Source organism: Copadichromis virginalis, linkage group LG22 (assembly GCF_057382275.1).
Source record: "Copadichromis virginalis isolate Kocher_CV1m ecotype Utaka linkage group LG22, C_Virginalis_male_GT1.1, whole genome shotgun sequence".
Classification (NCBI taxonomy): Eukaryota; Metazoa; Chordata; class Actinopteri; order Cichliformes; family Cichlidae; genus Copadichromis; species Copadichromis virginalis.
This window is the reverse complement of record NC_140638.1, coordinates 18,045,058-18,061,866: the sequence shown is the minus strand read 5'-3', so window position 1 is coordinate 18,061,866 and position 16,809 is coordinate 18,045,058. Positions and strand designations below refer to the sequence as shown.

Genomic DNA, 16,809 nt, shown 5'->3' with positions numbered 1-16,809 from the left:
TATGCCAAATGATTTCAGAGCGCGGTGGGAGTGAAGACATTTAGCAAAGTACCCACAAAAATTAAAATACTATTCCGCACGTGGACATCCTTTGATACTCAAAGGCTAAGGATACAGAGCACTTCACCTGAAGTTTCAGCAGCAAACACAAAAATTGACTTCAGTAAATTTTGCCATAACTTCTGTGTTTATTTTGTTTGCCACTTGTCACCAGAGCCATTAAATAAATGCTCTGTCATTACTGCACTGCATATTCTATTTCCAGATGTGTATTGTTGAAAGAGGGAGGCGTCCCAAACAAACCAGACCGTTGCTGTGAGTGAAGCTAGTTCTGATGGGCATGGCTGGATATGCGCTGGTTTGGTGCCAAAAACAGCACTGCACTCGTCTTTGGAGTCTGGGAGTGTACTACATGGAAGAGAAGGGTGTGGAGTGCACACGTTTAGGTATGTTAAGGTCAACAAGGCGAAAAGAAACTCATTTAATCAGACTGACTACTAAAATAACTGACACAAACCACGCAGTTCTAGAGTGTGGGATTTTACTTGGATACTGTACGATCCATTTTCACAGTTGTGACAATGTACTTGATGTCCTGGTACATCAAGGTGCAGCACATTGTAGCTTAAATGGGTTGTTGTTTTTTTTTGTTTGTTTTTTTTTTTTTTTTTTTGTGTTGTTTGTTTTGTTTGTATAGTCCAAAAGCCAAAACGGGTCTGGTAACATATCTGAGGAATCACAGGGTCAGACAAAAAATTCTGAACTCATGATCATGGTGAAAGATAGAGTTCTGAATGGGCATCAGTTTCAGTTAATTCAACGCATTGGGAGTTTAAAAACTGTATATAATTAATTTCCAATTTTATTAAACAAAAACTAACCTCTGCCCAACAATGCCCGGCCCAGCCATCTTATCTTCACAGCCAGCTATGCGTGCCGTTGCAGCACCCAGAGGAGCAGCAGCATGGCTCTGACCTGCTTTTATTAGCGACAGCCAGGTAACGACCGTGTTTGCACTAGCTTCGTCCACGTTTGTCAGCATTATGAAGTTGAGATACGATTACAGCCGGACGAACATAAGCAGTAACAGCCCACTTATAAAAAGCAAGCTATTCTGCTTTAAAATCACCTGAGCTCTGTTGGACCCCATGTGTGACAACAGAAAGAACCATGTGATCATAATGTCATGAGCATTAGTCCTCAACATATCTTTGTGGAGTCACAACACATCACTGTAAATTTTATCGATTTTTCATCATTTTCATTACTTAAGTGTATGATATTTTGGAACATTATGAAATTGAATAAGATCACCGACTCTTTATGAAAATATTTTCATAGATATAAATAAATCGGTAAGTACGCAAGCAAGGAAAGCGTCTGCTACTGTGTGCAACTCAATATTTTCTTATTATTTTATAATGGCTTTTTCTGACGTGAGCACCTGCTCTTCAAAGTCTGTGCACAGATATGCATATTGGATTATAACCAATAATACAATTTGTTTGCCTATTAAACATCAAAAGATTTAAAAATGCCCCCCAGAAAGAAAAAAAAAAAAAAAAAAAAAAAAAGCAGGAATAGATTCTCTCAATTTCCAAAAATCAACCCACCTATTCTCACTGGGAAAAGATTGCTTTCATAGTGTTACATCGTTATCATTCCTCAATCATCTCTGTGTGCAGTTGATAATCCTGTTCCCAGGCTAAAACAAATATCCTATTCCTTAGTGTCTTATTATGCAACCTTTTAATCCATCTGTAGTACAACATGCACTGTAGTGGGCAGGGAAACTAGGAAATTCAGGAGTGACCGTCTGCACATGGGGATCTCATTCACAGGCAAAAAGGATCATCAGCTTTATACTGCACCACGTATACATAAGAAACCTCGTGTTTTCATGTCCAGGCTAAGCAGTCTCACTATACTACATGTCCAGTTAAGGACATTTTCTGTAGTGGTGGGTCAAGAGTACGTTTAGCCAACAGTTACTGTTTGAATCAAATTTTCTAATCAAACACAAAATTAGTTTCAGTGATTGTCCAGTGGTTCAACAGCAACTAGCACAGTAAGGATCACTGTTTAATACAATAATTAAGCACCAAGTACAATATTCCCGATAATTTGGATGAATTTTGCCACATATGGTCCATAGGGTTAGGTGAACAGGATTTATCTCGCCTCTCACCCTATGACGGCTCACAGACTCCGACTGGAGTTAAGGTTACCAGACCCCAACTGGTAACCTTAACTCAAAGGGAGCTGAAGGATGGAAGAATCAGTGTTTAGTGGGAACGGGCCACAGGTCAACCAACACAGCAGCTAAATAATTCTGTTCAGCGACATATGGAGAAAGTTCCTTTGAGTTCAAGTCAGAAGGAATGGGGAAGAGGCATCTTAAGTATCAAAAGCCAGACTTATTGAAAAGAAAACAGGAGAGGAAATAAGGAAAATATAGATTGTGGTGAGTAACTGAAAACAGTCACATCTGAAGACTTGTGATTCAGAGGATTGAGGCAGTGAGGTGGAGGAAGAGGAAGCATGTGGGTAAACAGCTGTGAAAGGCAGCCAGGAAAACCACTGCTGGGGTTTAAGCTACGGGATAAGTGTGGTAGCAAACTATTAGGTGAATAAGGCTCCAAGTAAATTCCCCAGGCAGCCACAGCAGGTAACACGGGATATGACCAGTGTTTAAAAATGCCTAGTAGGAAATGCAGCAGGATGAGTCATCTGGGTGCCAAAGAAAAAGAAAATCGTAACACAGAATGAATTCAGCTTGAGCTCCGTGACAGGCTTTCTCAGAAAGTTTACAAGCATCCTCAAGATTGTGAATCACCAATCCACTCAAAATAGAGTGCACTTTCCCTCAACCTCCACAAAGAAAGATAATAACCAGCTGCATTACATCACTGCATGGGGAAAGTTTTTAACAATGAGGGATTTTACATAGAGAATCTACTTCCCTGTGCCAGAGGCATTATCTTAAGAATCTGTGACAAAATACAAAAAGAATTCCTCATTCATGAATAACCTTTGTCCACCTCACAGATTTCATGTTCACTCTTGAACCAAAAAGGCAGATCACAATTCACAATAATTGGAACATATATTTTTAGTGTATGAAACTATTAAAAAAAAAAGAAAAAAAAGTTAGATTTAGATGCAGCTTTCCTTTTCCCTTCCAAAGAAGCAGATCAGCAAATTTGGGAGTATTTCCACAGTTAATTAGTTAAAACAGGTCTGTACTAGGTGCACACTCAGACAGTAGTTGTCTGACAATAAAATAAAGAACTCATAAGTAAGCACATTTTTTTGTCTCAACAGCTAGGGAGGAGTGTGTGCGTGCATGTATTTGCTTGGAAAAGTCATTAATCTGTCATACAACTAACCTTGGTTGTCTGATGGTTAAATAAACCACAGAGCAAATATAAATATAAGCATTTTTAGTGAGGTTTTGTCATTTTTACTTACTCAAATTCACCAAAATTAGCCTGGAAAATACACAGCCTATTGTTAGGCAAGCAAATACAGACTTTTTGTTTAACTTTATGTGGACCAATAGAGTTTATGCATATAATGAGCCTCCAAAGGACTATTTTAAGCCAGGAAACACCATGACTATGTAACCAGCTTTGCCATATTTTCATTGAACCAGCTAAGCAGACTAGGTTTAGGATGTTAAAGAAGGAGTTTTAAACAAAGGGTGAGAAAATGTGCTCCAGCAGTCTACAGCGTGAGGAAAAACAGTGTTTTACCAACATTAAAGCACAGAAACCTATTCTGCAAAGTGCAGTTCAATGTGGGTTTTTGAGCGAAACAGAACTCTTCCTACTACAGTATGTTTTATGTGTAGCCAATTCAAATTTTCACTATTTTAAATAGATCGCAAAAAACTCAACTGTTTACATTCTCTTGTATAGTTGTAGTTCTTGTAGTTGTATAAGCTGAAAAGCAGTACAAGGAGCAACCAAGATGGAGGGAAAACCATCGGTGAGTCAGCGCTTACGCAGATGTGCAAAGAATGAGTCGTTTGTGCTGAAGAGCAGCACATCCTCACACGAGCAAAGCAGAAAGAAGTCAGGCTCCTGTGCTGCTGAGACCTCTACCCAATTTATGCAGAATTTACAACTAGTCTGATCATTAAACATAGTACTAGTCAAATAATCCTCAAGGTAAGGTTCAAGGTACAGGTGAGTAAACTCAAAGTTTCACTAGTGATTAAGAGGGTGCTGAGCTTGCTGAGCTTAAAAACATTTCAACTATAGCAAAAGCTCAAGTCTAATATTGTCGTCATCATTTCCACATCACACAAGAGGAAATGTCCAAGTCACAGAGGCCAATTTGAGGTTTTTGGTTCATCTTTAAACTGAAAATGTAGATTTTATCATGGCTAATTTCAGCACCAGGCTCTGATGCACGTGAACTACATGATCTTTTTGACACAGCCATAAGTTCGGATCTATGAAACGTGTTAGGTGATACTTGTAGAAGCATGTGCGAGAACAGCTTTCTGTGGACAGAACTGCCTGTACGAAGCCTCTATGTGACCTCCAACATTTCTTTTTATAAGAAAATTAAATTAAAGCATATCAATAAACTGCATATCTGGCCCTTGATGTGGCCATTAATGAAATGAAATTTGCTTATTGAGGTTTTTGCAGACACGTAACCACATGATGTTAACTTGTCCACCATCTCGGACAAATGACAATCACGATGACAATGTAAGATCGGGCAAATAAAGTCCCATCTGGCAGCCACTGGGCTTGAGGAGAGAAATTAGGATTTCCTGACCAGTTGAAAGCAGTTGCATGATTTTTAATGACCAGTCACACAGTCCTATGAAGGTCAGTTCATGACCATCTGTCAGCCACCTGTCGTGAGGGAAGAACGTGCATTACTGATTTGGAGAAAAGAAAAATCCCTCCTTGTGATTGCTTAGGTCACTACTATAGTCAGTAATGCAGTTGGAATTTGCATGAAAGTGATGGACGTGTCTACAAACACTGTCCAGCTACTCTCCAAGCTGTAGTGGAACCGGAAATGGAGACAGTTTCCCTTTTGCAGACTACACCAACTACCCGAACAGATTCCTGGAGCAGAGGTAACACAATCGCACAGCCCTGGGTATCACTGCGGCCTGTAGATTTCACAAAGACATCAGATAAGCCGCCTTCAGCATTTGCTGCAGCAGTAGAGTGAAGCCACCGCAACACAGACAGTTACATAACCAAAGTTAAACCGTGAGGTCTTCCACTGCAGGAGCGGATGCTCAGCCTCCTCCGGTCTGAAGCATCACCTTCCCACTTCAGAGTGGGACAGAAGACGGAGCTTCTTTACGTCTTCAGGTCAAACTCAGCTGAGTTTGCATTCATCAGTGAAGTCAACTGGAAAACGCTGAGCCCTGAGAACAGTCAGCTCTGATGTTACATATGATCATTTCCACTTCAATAGGAAACTGGCATAAAAGCAGACACTGAAAATGCAGGATAACATTTTTGAAAGAAAAAAGGCACATACAGATAAAAACTACACATGAGCTGAGACTGAATACATCACACAAAGAATCAGCTTTTAATCAAACAGCTTCAAGCCAATGGCAGTGTGTGGATTTAAAAAAAAAAAACAACACATGCTCTGAAAAGCACAAACCTACAGAGTTTAAAGGCTGCAGTGAAATACACTAATCACCAGCTGGAAAAGTCCTCCCACTGAGTTTGACCTAAATGCTGTCAGAATCCCTAAAGTAGCTCTAAACACCACAAATCTGACAGACAGCTTCTATGGCACAGCAGAAAAACAGCTCCTCTTGTTCCAAAAACCACAAAGAGCTAAAGATCTGATAACTTTATAGACTTGACAGAACAAGCAGGAGAAAAATATTAATCTCTCAAGCCTGGCTGGACCACATAAAAAAAGAAACAATAAAAATAAATACTGAGCAAGAGCTTCTTCAGTGTTAGATATAAATAGAAAACCTTGACCAGAATAGCACTAAATGCTAAACAGATCCCTGCGGTTTAGTTTCTGTGTGAATTTTCTTGTACAGGCAGAAATGTAACCTCAGGGACTGTAATGCCAGCCGCTTTAAAAGAAAAGCAGTCAGCATCCCCCCAAAAAAATCAATTGATCAATTTGAATAAAAGCAGGGTGCAACATAATGGGCGATTGTGGCTCAAGAGTTGGGAGTTCGCCTTGTAATCGGAAGGTTGCCGGTTCGAGCCCCGGCTCGGACAGTCTCGGTTGTGTCCTTGGGCAAGACACTTCACCCGTTGCCTACTGGTGGTGGTCAGAGGGCCCGGTGGCGCCAGTGTCCGGCAGCCTCGCCTCTGTCAGTGCGCCCCAGGGTGGCTGTGGCTACAATGTAGCTTGCCATCACCAGTGTGTGAATGGGTGGATGACTGGATATGTAAAGCGCTTTGGGGTCCTTAGGGACTAGTAAAGTGCTATATAAATACAGGCCATAATGAGGTCACTGGTACATGTTGGGCATACAGGGATCCAACTGAGACTCACCCCGGGGGACTGCGACTGAATTCAAAAGCTGCGTCTACAAACAAGCATGCAGAAAACAGATCAGAACAATCCTCGGCCGTGCCTGAGATCTACATAAAGAAAACCCTGTTTCTTCCACAAATGTGCACTCTTTCGTCAAAGCTGACACAACTGAAGGGCAGTCTCTGCAGGGACAAGGCTTATAACCTCCAGTGACATACATAAGGGTGAAGGGAGAAACATCCAGCCCCTGCGCTTACAGAACCCTCATAGCAGCACCTGCTACAGAGCGGAAGTCACAACTGCACGATGCTGAAATGCAAATATATGCAATTTCTACCCAATCTGAGAAGCTTAATCTACAAAACACAACATGATGGTCCCCACATGGACTTTAAACTGATCTTTAAGGGTATAATGTTTTAAGCAGTAGAAAAACAGACCTAAAGACAGGTTGCATTAACTCCAATTTTCTGAGAATCCCTAAAGCTAAACCTCAGCCCACTACAATCTATATTAATTCCAAGGGTTTACTTCAAACATTATACTGGAAAATAGGGCTGCCACGATTTGTCGACTAGTCACGATTACGTCGACTATCAAAATCGTCGACGACTGATTTAATAGTCGACGCGTCGTTTGAAGCTTTGTAAGATCGCAAAAGACGCAGGAACAATAGCAGGATTTAAGAGTGTAATAACGGACTGAAACAGAAGATGGCAGCACAGCATGTACAAGGATGCCAGCTGCCGTTAAACCCCGAAGAAGAAGAAGAAGCAGCTGTGTCCCAGAATTCATAGCGCGGCCCAGCTTAGTTTCCAACAATGGCGGTAGCTAGTTAGTTTTAATATTACTCTTATTATTCTTTCTGGGTCACAAAATAAACGTTTAACATATTTTCAGGCGAGAATGTAGCTGTGTAAACCTCAAATATCGGCTCAGTTTATCAGGACACCACATATTTTCAAAAGCGCTCCGACGTTTTCGGAGACGTCTGTTACCCACTAGCTCGATAGCTAGCCGGGGGCTAGGTCACTAGCGCCGTGAGAACACCGGACTCCCGGCAAATTGTTTTCAAACCCACCGCCGTCTTTCGCGACTCAGGTTAAATATATATGAGTCACTTAGATAAATTAAAAATGTTGTTGTTTGGCTTTTTTTTTTTTTTTTTTTTTGTATTTTATTTGTTCCTGAGTAAATCGGTTTGGCTGAGATTAAAGTTATAGTTTTTACACAGCTGAATAAACGTCAAACAGACAGCTGATTATCAGAAGTGTGAGATGCTGGAGAATATACTCCGGTGTCCTGTTATATTTTAGATAGCAAGGAGTTTATTAAACTTTACCGAAACAATCTGCAAATTTCATTAAAATTGAATAAACTATCATCTTGTCTTTATTTTTAGTTAGCACCTTAAAAGCTTAAAGCTGTAAGCTAATGATAGTTATATAAGAGCAGATGCTGCTGGTGCAATAAGCTGTAGTTTTACGTCCAGTGGATGATGATCTGATTAGTCGACTAATCGCATAAATAATCGGTGACTAGTCGACTATCAAAATAATCGTTTGTGGCAGCCCTACTGGAAAACTAATCATTTTGGCCCCAAAGTGCAGATCTGGCAACCTCTGGACCTTGTAATAGGATACTAGCAGTAATCTCACCTTAATCTTCAGATGAGGACAAACTAGGTTAAGCTTGTCCTGTAGGCTACAACAGAAGGTGCACAGTACAACTCAAACATTTTTTCCTAAAAGATGACCGAGCACTAGAAGAGAAAGCCAAATATGCCACCGTTTTTAATGTCAGGAAAAGATTTTTTTTTTTCTCTAGCATTACTGATTACCCATTACACCCATTTTTACTGGTTGTAAAGCAGGTGTTAACAAGCTAGTGATTTGCTCCAAAAACTAGAAGCAGAGGTAAGAGAGAGGGGTAGTGGCTGACTCACTTCCACAAGCGACTAAGACACAACAAAAACATGTAAAGTCAAGAATTAGGAGCACAGGAATTGGGCCATAAACACCTTTGCACCTTTTGTGTGCAAGGGATATAAATCAATTTTCCCAAATTATCCGAAGGCAGATTGGTCAGGAGAAAACAATGGGATGAATTTACAGTTCTAATTAATGTCAGAAGACTTTACATTATTAAATTAAGCTGAAACGCAGTTACCAGCTCTTAGAGGCAGGCAGTTACAGCAGTGATCGGATCACTAGTTGAGCATGCCAGCCCGTCCAGACAGACAATGCTAACATGCTTATGCTCAGCAGGTTTAATTTAAAGCATTTTACATGTATTGGCTATACTGAGGTATTGGCTATACTGAGGTATTGGCTATACTGAGGTATTGGCTATACTGAGGTATTGGCTATACTGAGGTATTGGCTATACTGAGGTATTGGCTATACTGAGGTATTGGCTATACTGAGGTATTGGCTATACTGAGGTATTGGCTATACTGAGGTATTGGCTATACTGAGGTATTGGCTATACTGAGGTATTGGCTATACTGAGGTATTGGCTATACTGAGGTATTGGCTATACTGAGGTATTGGCTATACTGAGGTATTGGCTATACTGAGGTATTGGCTATACTGAGGTATTGGCTATACTGAGGTATTGGCTATACTGAGGTATTGGCTATACTGAGGTATTGGCTATACTGAGGTATTGGCTATACTGAGGTATTGGCTATACTGAGGTATTGGCTATACTGAGGTATTGGCTATACTGAAATTAAATGTCTTTATAAAGTTTTCTGACAACACTATTATCATTCCCAGTTAAAATGAAATTCAATTCACTTTAACTCTATTTTACTTTTGTGTTTTCACCCTTTTAGTGTCTGGCATTGGCTATTTCTGCAAGAGCTAGGTTCTCATGCAAATCGCCAATTAAAAAGAAATTACAAAAATACAATTTCTAAACTTAGATTTGAAAATATTTAAACTTCAGAGTGCTTCTAAAGGAAAAGTCAGATGATTGGTCCATATAAAAGCAGTGATTTTAAAAAATAAATTCCAGCTCTAATAAAACACATCAACGCTGTCACCATCACGTGGGAAAACTGCTCTGCCCAGGTGACAGGTAATTCCTCCAAAGCACAAAACCCAGGGTGGAGACATGTTTTCAGTCTGTCAGCAGGATTACACAAAAACCAACAACTGGAGTTTCATGAAACCTGGTGGGGAAGTGGAGCATATCCACAGACACAACAAACGAAACTTGGGCGTCAATTTCCTTGATGGGTTGGATAGAAGAATTAATTTCCACTTGCAAGATGCAGACGGGAATTTTTTTAAAGAGCAAAACCAATTTGCGTGATACCAGAGCCGAAATCTTTCCCTCCTTTTTCCCCCCTAAAGAGATCGCTATCACTCTTTAAAAAATAAATAAATAAATAAATAAAATTTTTAAAAAAATTAAAAAAAATCAGACAAGAGCCTTTGGGATTTGCAGAAGATTCTCTCCGAGTGCTCTTTTGGTTACATTTGTGCATAAGCTGATAAATACAGTTTTTAAAGCCTTAAACCACACTTCCCTCAGTGGAACTTTCACGCTTTGAAAAACTTGATAACAATAACCATTATGAAAGATATTATCACCACCAAAAAAAAACAAAAGACAAAAAAAAAAAAAAACAAACACACCCTCTTCCCAGCTTATTTGTAGAAACCAATCATGCAATGGCAGATGCATGAACTTGCAAAGAAAACCAACCCAAGTTAAGCATTTTCACTTCTAACCAAGCTGCCACAGGTCGGCTTCAGCCCTGAGATAATCAGTGTTGACCATCAGCTGACGAAGAGAAATTCTATTTCAAACTTAGCCATGCAGGGACAGCTGCATACTGTGCATGCCTGAGATCACGTGAACAAAGACAAACATAAACTGCTCAGACCTGATGGACCAATTACACAAAGTATCCTCTCTGTACACATAATGAAGACTTCGCCTCCCAACATTATACAGCACATAGTGCTGGACAAACACACACTGGGCACATGTCCTTTTAACGTGGTTTTGGCGATGAGGTTTGACGCGATGAGAGCTAAAAATAAACCGATGAACAACAACATTCGGTGAACAACAACAGAGCTGCTCTTTTTAAGTGCAGCACAAACAATAACTGCAGAACAAACTGAAGAGCGCTACTTGTATTGCGCTCTTACCCACTTGCTCAGGTTTAAGCGCATCACAGGTCTGGCTGGGATGTGCTCCCCACCCCATATTTCTCCTAGTCTGTAAAGTGAAAATGGGCTAATGCTTAATATCTGCTTGCACTCACAAGACATGAGGGAATGTTTTTTGCAGGGCCAGAGTGAACAACGCTGCACCACAGCTGCCACGCCACCCCATTTGTAGCGTTCCTTCTAGGTAATGGGAGCAGTGACGGTCAGACTAATGGCAACAGATTGTGAAATTGTTTTGTCTGCGTTGAAGCAAATTAGTCTTCCTGTGAAATGAAAAGACTGTAAACATTTAATTCAAACGTTTAAGTAACGTCCACATGTTCTACTGGGATCACTGAAAGGAGAAAAAAAAAAAAAAAAAAAATGTGTTCAAAACTGATTACTGGCTTTCTCTACCACAGTGTGTCTTTTGTCCCATCTTCCCCTCCTCACCCCACCAACTGGTCAAAGCAGATGACTGACCCTCCCTGCCTCCCTGAGCCTGGCTCAGCTGGAGGTTTCGTCCTGCTAAAAGGGAGTTTTTCCTTCCCACTGTTGCCAAGTCCTTGCTTACTGGGGGTCGTGTGATTGTTGGGGTTTACCGTAGGGTCTTTACCTTTCAGTATAAAGTGCCTTAAAGTGATTGCTGTTATGAGTCGGTGCTGCTGCTTTACCCATAAATTGAATTAAATTGAATTGAATGTGAACTCACCTCTAATGACGTAGGGGCCGACTGGTATTTATCTGTAATGACAGCAGAAAGGAGAGTTATTCACTCATACAATGAGGATGTCACTTATTGTGCAAGTAGCTGCCTGTAACAATCACCAAGTCAAACACACCCTCTTAATCATTAATGGGAACGCACTGTACAAATCATCCAAAGGCGCCTCGAAGCGAGGAAAACTTCACACGGTGTTACAAACCAAAATGGAGGTTAGAAGACGCGAGCAAGATTACTCAACGGCACTGAAGATGATTGTAAAAAGAGCAAGTTAATAAATTATTATGTTTTCCTCTCAAGTCACGGCACACTGCTCGCACATCGTCTGAGGCAGACAGAGATGTCAAAACCAGCCACTGGGGGCTGCTTGTAGTAGTATTTTCATTCAAACATCGAAACGTTGCTCTCATTCTCTCGCTCTTGTTTCCATGGATACATTGCTTAAAATGGAAAGAAAAATAAAAGAAATCAATACCTAAAGTTTATGACCTTTCAATAAATACCTGCATAAAAGGTGAAATGTTACCAATTATTGTTTGGTTTTTTTTAATTAAATTAAAAAAAAAAAGACTACACATTATCTTTCATGTTTTGGGGAAAAAAAGAAAAAAAAGACTAAGCAAATCAGGGTCTCCACATCTCTTCAGGCAATTATTTTTCCACCCAGCACTGCCTCAAGATGTCCACAAAGCATCCTAAAAATCAATAGAAATAAGCAGTTCCTTTGTATCCAGAAGAAAAATATAACAATAAATCCGATTTTTAATGCCAACAGCATAAAAATTACTTTAAGTTTAGAAAAAGACTGCAGTTTGTGTTCAAACACGTCTGTTCATAATATCCATCTTACATGATGGAAAAATAATGCTCGAAATATATCTCCAAAACATCCTGACCCAACATCTAAATTTTTCCTTTTCAATACAATTTCATATATTTCATATTCCCATAGCTTTGCGATGTGGAAAATAACAGCCAATGTGGGAGAGTTCGGGATTAGGATGTGGTTTGGGTTACAGTTATGGGGTCAGGGTTCGGTGTGTGTCAGGATGGTGTTTCTACATCGCAAAACTATGACATCACGATAATGTGACATTAATTATGATGATCTGGGAACAACACCAACACAGGGATGTTGATACAGGGGTTATTTTCAGCCTGTGCAACAACTCTGTTGAGGGTACTACTGCTCCAAATGACTTCAAATCATTACAAAGTTTTTTCACCCATAAACAACATGAAAGAAAGAAAACGAGGAACTTTTAAAATTCCAGGTGCTGGGAGGACTAGGAATTTTTAACTATTGGTTAAAGTTAAAATTATGAACTTCAGCCCTAATTAAGTTACCTGAGGCAGCGAGTTGAGCTACCTATAACCACCGGTAAGAATGAGGCAACAGTTTAAAGTACAGAATGAAAGAGCAACAGTCCAGACTGTAAAATTAGGTCATCGCATATAAATGAGAAACTTTGGCCAGAGATGCAATCATTCTGCGTACTAACACTGGTGCCATTTAGGCTTCAACTCATAAACTATTCAAATAAAATTAGACTTCCTGCTCAAGGACACATCCATGAAAAACATTTGTTTCATAGTGTGCAACAACTCTGTTGCAGGCCACTAAATAACAGCCAACAATTACTCATGAATACTCATTCGGGAAACACTGGATCCTCTGTTTGTCCCAGCAGAGGAGCGGTGGCTCAGCCAGGACCCTTGCAGGCCAAGTAAATCTCAGCGGACATATTTAGAGGAGTGTAGTGTCAGCCTGACTATTCTGTCCATTCAAATAGCCTCTGTGCTGCTGAAAGGCATTCGCGGCTTTCACAGAGAGACACGATAATTAAGTCTTTAACCATCACTACCCGCAAGTCAAATAAATTTAGAAGGAAAAGAAGCTCCTGCTGGTATGGATCACTGAAATCAGGGTAAACGTCTCGTCTGATGCAGCATTCAGGAGAGGAGGCAAAGGTATTCTTTCCCATGCTCCATGTGAACCGATCTGACTGCAGCATGTTCATCACGCCTCGATTCACCGCAAAATAAGCCAAGACTTGGTGCTGCTTATTAGTCCGATTCTGTTTGCTGTGCGTCACGAAAATAAACACTTCTTCGCTTGCTGAGATTTCTTGATAACCACCCACAGCAGCAGTCAAAATCTTAATATAGGCCAATATCACTAGAGGGGTTGAGGAGCTTATTGTTGGTGGTCTGGGAGCTGGCCAAATCATGCCACCTTGTCACTGACTCATGCAGGCCATATGCAGGTTGCATAAGCCCTGATTTTATGCCGGTGTGGTACACTAGCCACTCAGCTGCTGGATGCTTAATAGGTCTCACATCTCTCTCATCACCAGGCCTAATAGGAATCAGGACAGGGCCAAGCTGTCCCAAAAATACTCCAGCCACCAGCGAGGAGGAGCAGCAGAGGACTCTCCCCATAATCTCGAACTGATGTGCACTCTGAAAATCAGTGCATCTAATCAACACATTTGTTCTATTTTTGGTGGTGCAAAGATGCTAAGCAGCACCAAGTGAATCTGTTTATTCTGAGAGCCGGAGTCACAGGAAGACAATATTACTGGTTAGTCTAGACAAGGCAGAGCTGGACAGAGGGGTCAACTCAAGACAGGGGGACGGAAAAAATAAGAAAGGTTCAAATAGGTTCCCCACATAATGTGGCTGCGCAGAAAGACACACCCAATCTCATCTCTGAAATATTAATGGAATGCAGTTAAAGGCATTACACACCTTTCTCCACACCTGAGCTGTTGTACAAGACTAAGCCTTTCTCCTGTGTATAGAGATACACTACAGTTTCATCTGTAGTTTCAGTACACAGAGACCTGCTGGCTTCTAATACGTTTTTCTGGTGTGGGTCTTATAGAAGTCGAGCGTTTTCATCTTAGACATCTACCCTCACTTTAGATCCAGCTTATCTTAAAGACATCATTGTACCGTATCAACCAAACAGATCGTGTCACTCCCAGACTGCTGGTTTACTTATTATTCCTAGGATATTTAAAAGTACAATTTTGACGATCCTCCCTTAGTTACACTGCAATAGGCCTAGATTGCTGGGGGCTTCCCATGATGCACTGAGTGTTTCTTTTTTACCATGTTTATACACCTCTCTGCATTACTTATTATTAACCTCTGACTCTCTTACAGTGTCTTCCTCCCCCCCCCCCCCACTTTTGCCAAGCACTTGCTCATAGTGGGGGGTCATCTGACTGGTGGGGTTTTCTCTGTATTATTTTAAGGTCTTCACCCTACAATGTGAAGCCTCTTGAGGCGATTACTGCTGTGATTTGGTGCCATATAAAAAATCTGAATTGAATTAAACATAACTTGCTTTCTATCTGTACAGCCAAGCACAGAACAAAAGTCTATTTACTACCCAAAAATATCTGTATAGAAAATGAGCCTGTATTAAAGAGTTCAAGGATCCTCTAAATCGCATGACGGAAACAAAAACAGAGTGGATATAGAGGATGTATACAGTCAACGTGCGTACACAAACTTCCATCCAGCTAGATTTAAATCACGTGGAACCTCTCAGCCTACACCTGGCACCTTGCTGTTCTCTGCCTCCTGGCCCCAAATTTGTCCCCAATTCACCCCAAAATGTCACAACAAAGAGCAGCTATGACTCATCTGTCTCCGGCCTCGTGCTTGTAGGGAGTGTTTTGTTTCACCGCAGTCTGGCACCCAAAAAGGTGCTCTGCAATTTGAACAGGTCACGTGATTTGTGTTTGCTGACTAACTGACCGCTGTACTCCAGGGGAGAGTGGCTGTGAGGCAGCCCTGTTCACAAACCAGTCTAAACAGAGCTTTAATATGAATCATGTTTGTGATGTAAATATCAGCCGCTGTTATGCGAACAAACCCGCAACGTAAATAATTCATCACACAAGCTTTCGTGGTCTCCCCCCCCCCAGCAGCTATGCGGTGATCTATGATGTATTATTAATAGGCGCCTGTAAACAAAATCGCCACATGGCTAAAAGCAGGCAGCTACAACAACATGGCCTCTTCGTAGGGATGCTCCATTCGTTTGGCCTGTCAGGGATGTGGAGGAAAATGCTTTTTGTTGTCGTTGTTGACGGCTGCCTGTTCAAAGCCAGTCTCCCTCGTTTAACCTGTGCAGTTACTCATAGCACACAAAGCTAAAGCGGACACCTGCCCGGTCTTGGTTGGTTGGTTGGTTTAGTTACCTGCGTTGTCTTCAAAGTGCAGTTTGACAGTCCCGTCTCTCCCGAGCCTCACATTCCCGGGTCCCTCAATCCTTCTCGGGTGCTCGGCTGATGAGACAACAGCAGACTTGGAGCTTCTCCTCCGGTGTTTCTGCGCTAAAGTCCGACAACACTGGTAACACACTGCCCATGCCTGCTCTTCGTTTATCGGCTGGCTGTACAAAGCCAGGATTTCTTCTAAAGAGAGCTCCTCGGCTCCGTCGCTGCAGTCCATGTTCACGTCTCCGATGCTCAAATCGGCGGCGAAATTCCGGAGAACGGTGGGCGAAGTCACCATCCCATCCTCAGTCCCCGGTCGTTTGGCCATCCTCAAATCATTTTTGTCCGCATAACGTAAAGGGGAAAACGAACAGGTTTGTCGGGTAACGTCCCAGAGCTGCCCAGCTACATGATAAGATGTAGCCTCGTCCGTCAGCCAGGTGTTATCTGTACCGTGGCCGTGGAGCACCAACGGTTCACACCGAGCCACAGCCAACCGAGAACGTGATCCGCGCGGTCCTAAAGCCTGAACGTTTAATTACCAATCAACATCAGCAACATGCCAAAACTCCTGTCTTTTATAACTCACAGAACTTCCGGTGTGTAATCAAGGGTCATATTTTTTTGATCAAAAATATAAATCAATAAATTATCATTTTAAATTATATAAAATAAAACTATCAAATATATTTTATTAAAAAAATACTAAGCATACAGTATGAGTCGACACACCTGATTTGGGCTTTTGTTTTAAAAAGGTGTGTCACAAAGGTCAACAAATCATGTGGTGGACTGTACCGTACTTACTCCTATAACTATTTTTCAAGGAAATGGGAATTGGGCGCAGATATTTCTTGAAACATTTGCAAACATACTTGGAAGTACAGGATTTCAGTCAAAAACAGAGTTTGTGCAATTCTAACCAGCTTCAAAGTCAATATTCAGTATGGCTGCCTTTAGTCTTCAACACAGCTTGAACTTGACTGATGGTGTGCTATTGTGTGTTTTTCTATCCATGTGTTTGGGGTCATTGTCATGCAGAAAAATGAAGCCACTGTCAATTAGATTCTTTCTAGCTGGTACTGCAAAGTAGATCAAAATCTCAGTGTTTTACCCCTGTCCTGACCTCCTCCATATATACTGACAATCTTAACCAAAATTTCAAATTTGGATTCATCACTCC

General features: G+C 41.1%; 1 protein-coding gene across 8 annotated transcripts in view; it reads right to left on the bottom strand.

Annotated features, from left to right (window-relative positions):
• spire1a (spire-type actin nucleation factor 1a) overlaps window positions 1-16,111 on the bottom strand; it is a 32,564-nt gene extending 16,453 nt beyond the window's left edge. For 6 of the 8 annotated variants that reach the window (XM_085445504.1, XM_085445506.1, XM_085445505.1 and 3 more), the window contains exons 1-2: window positions 15,609-16,018; window positions 11,380-11,411 (exon numbers count right to left, since the gene is read on the bottom strand). In XM_085445504.1, the coding sequence (XP_085301630.1) occupies window positions 11,380-11,411; window positions 15,609-15,954 (378 nt within the window). In that variant the 5' untranslated portion in view covers window positions 15,955-16,018. Of the gene's footprint in view, window positions 1-11,379; window positions 11,412-15,608 lie in introns of all 8 variants that reach the window. The other 2 variants (XM_085445509.1, XM_085445510.1) reach the window with 1 other exon arrangement.
• Window positions 16,112-16,809: the final 698 nt, after the last annotated feature.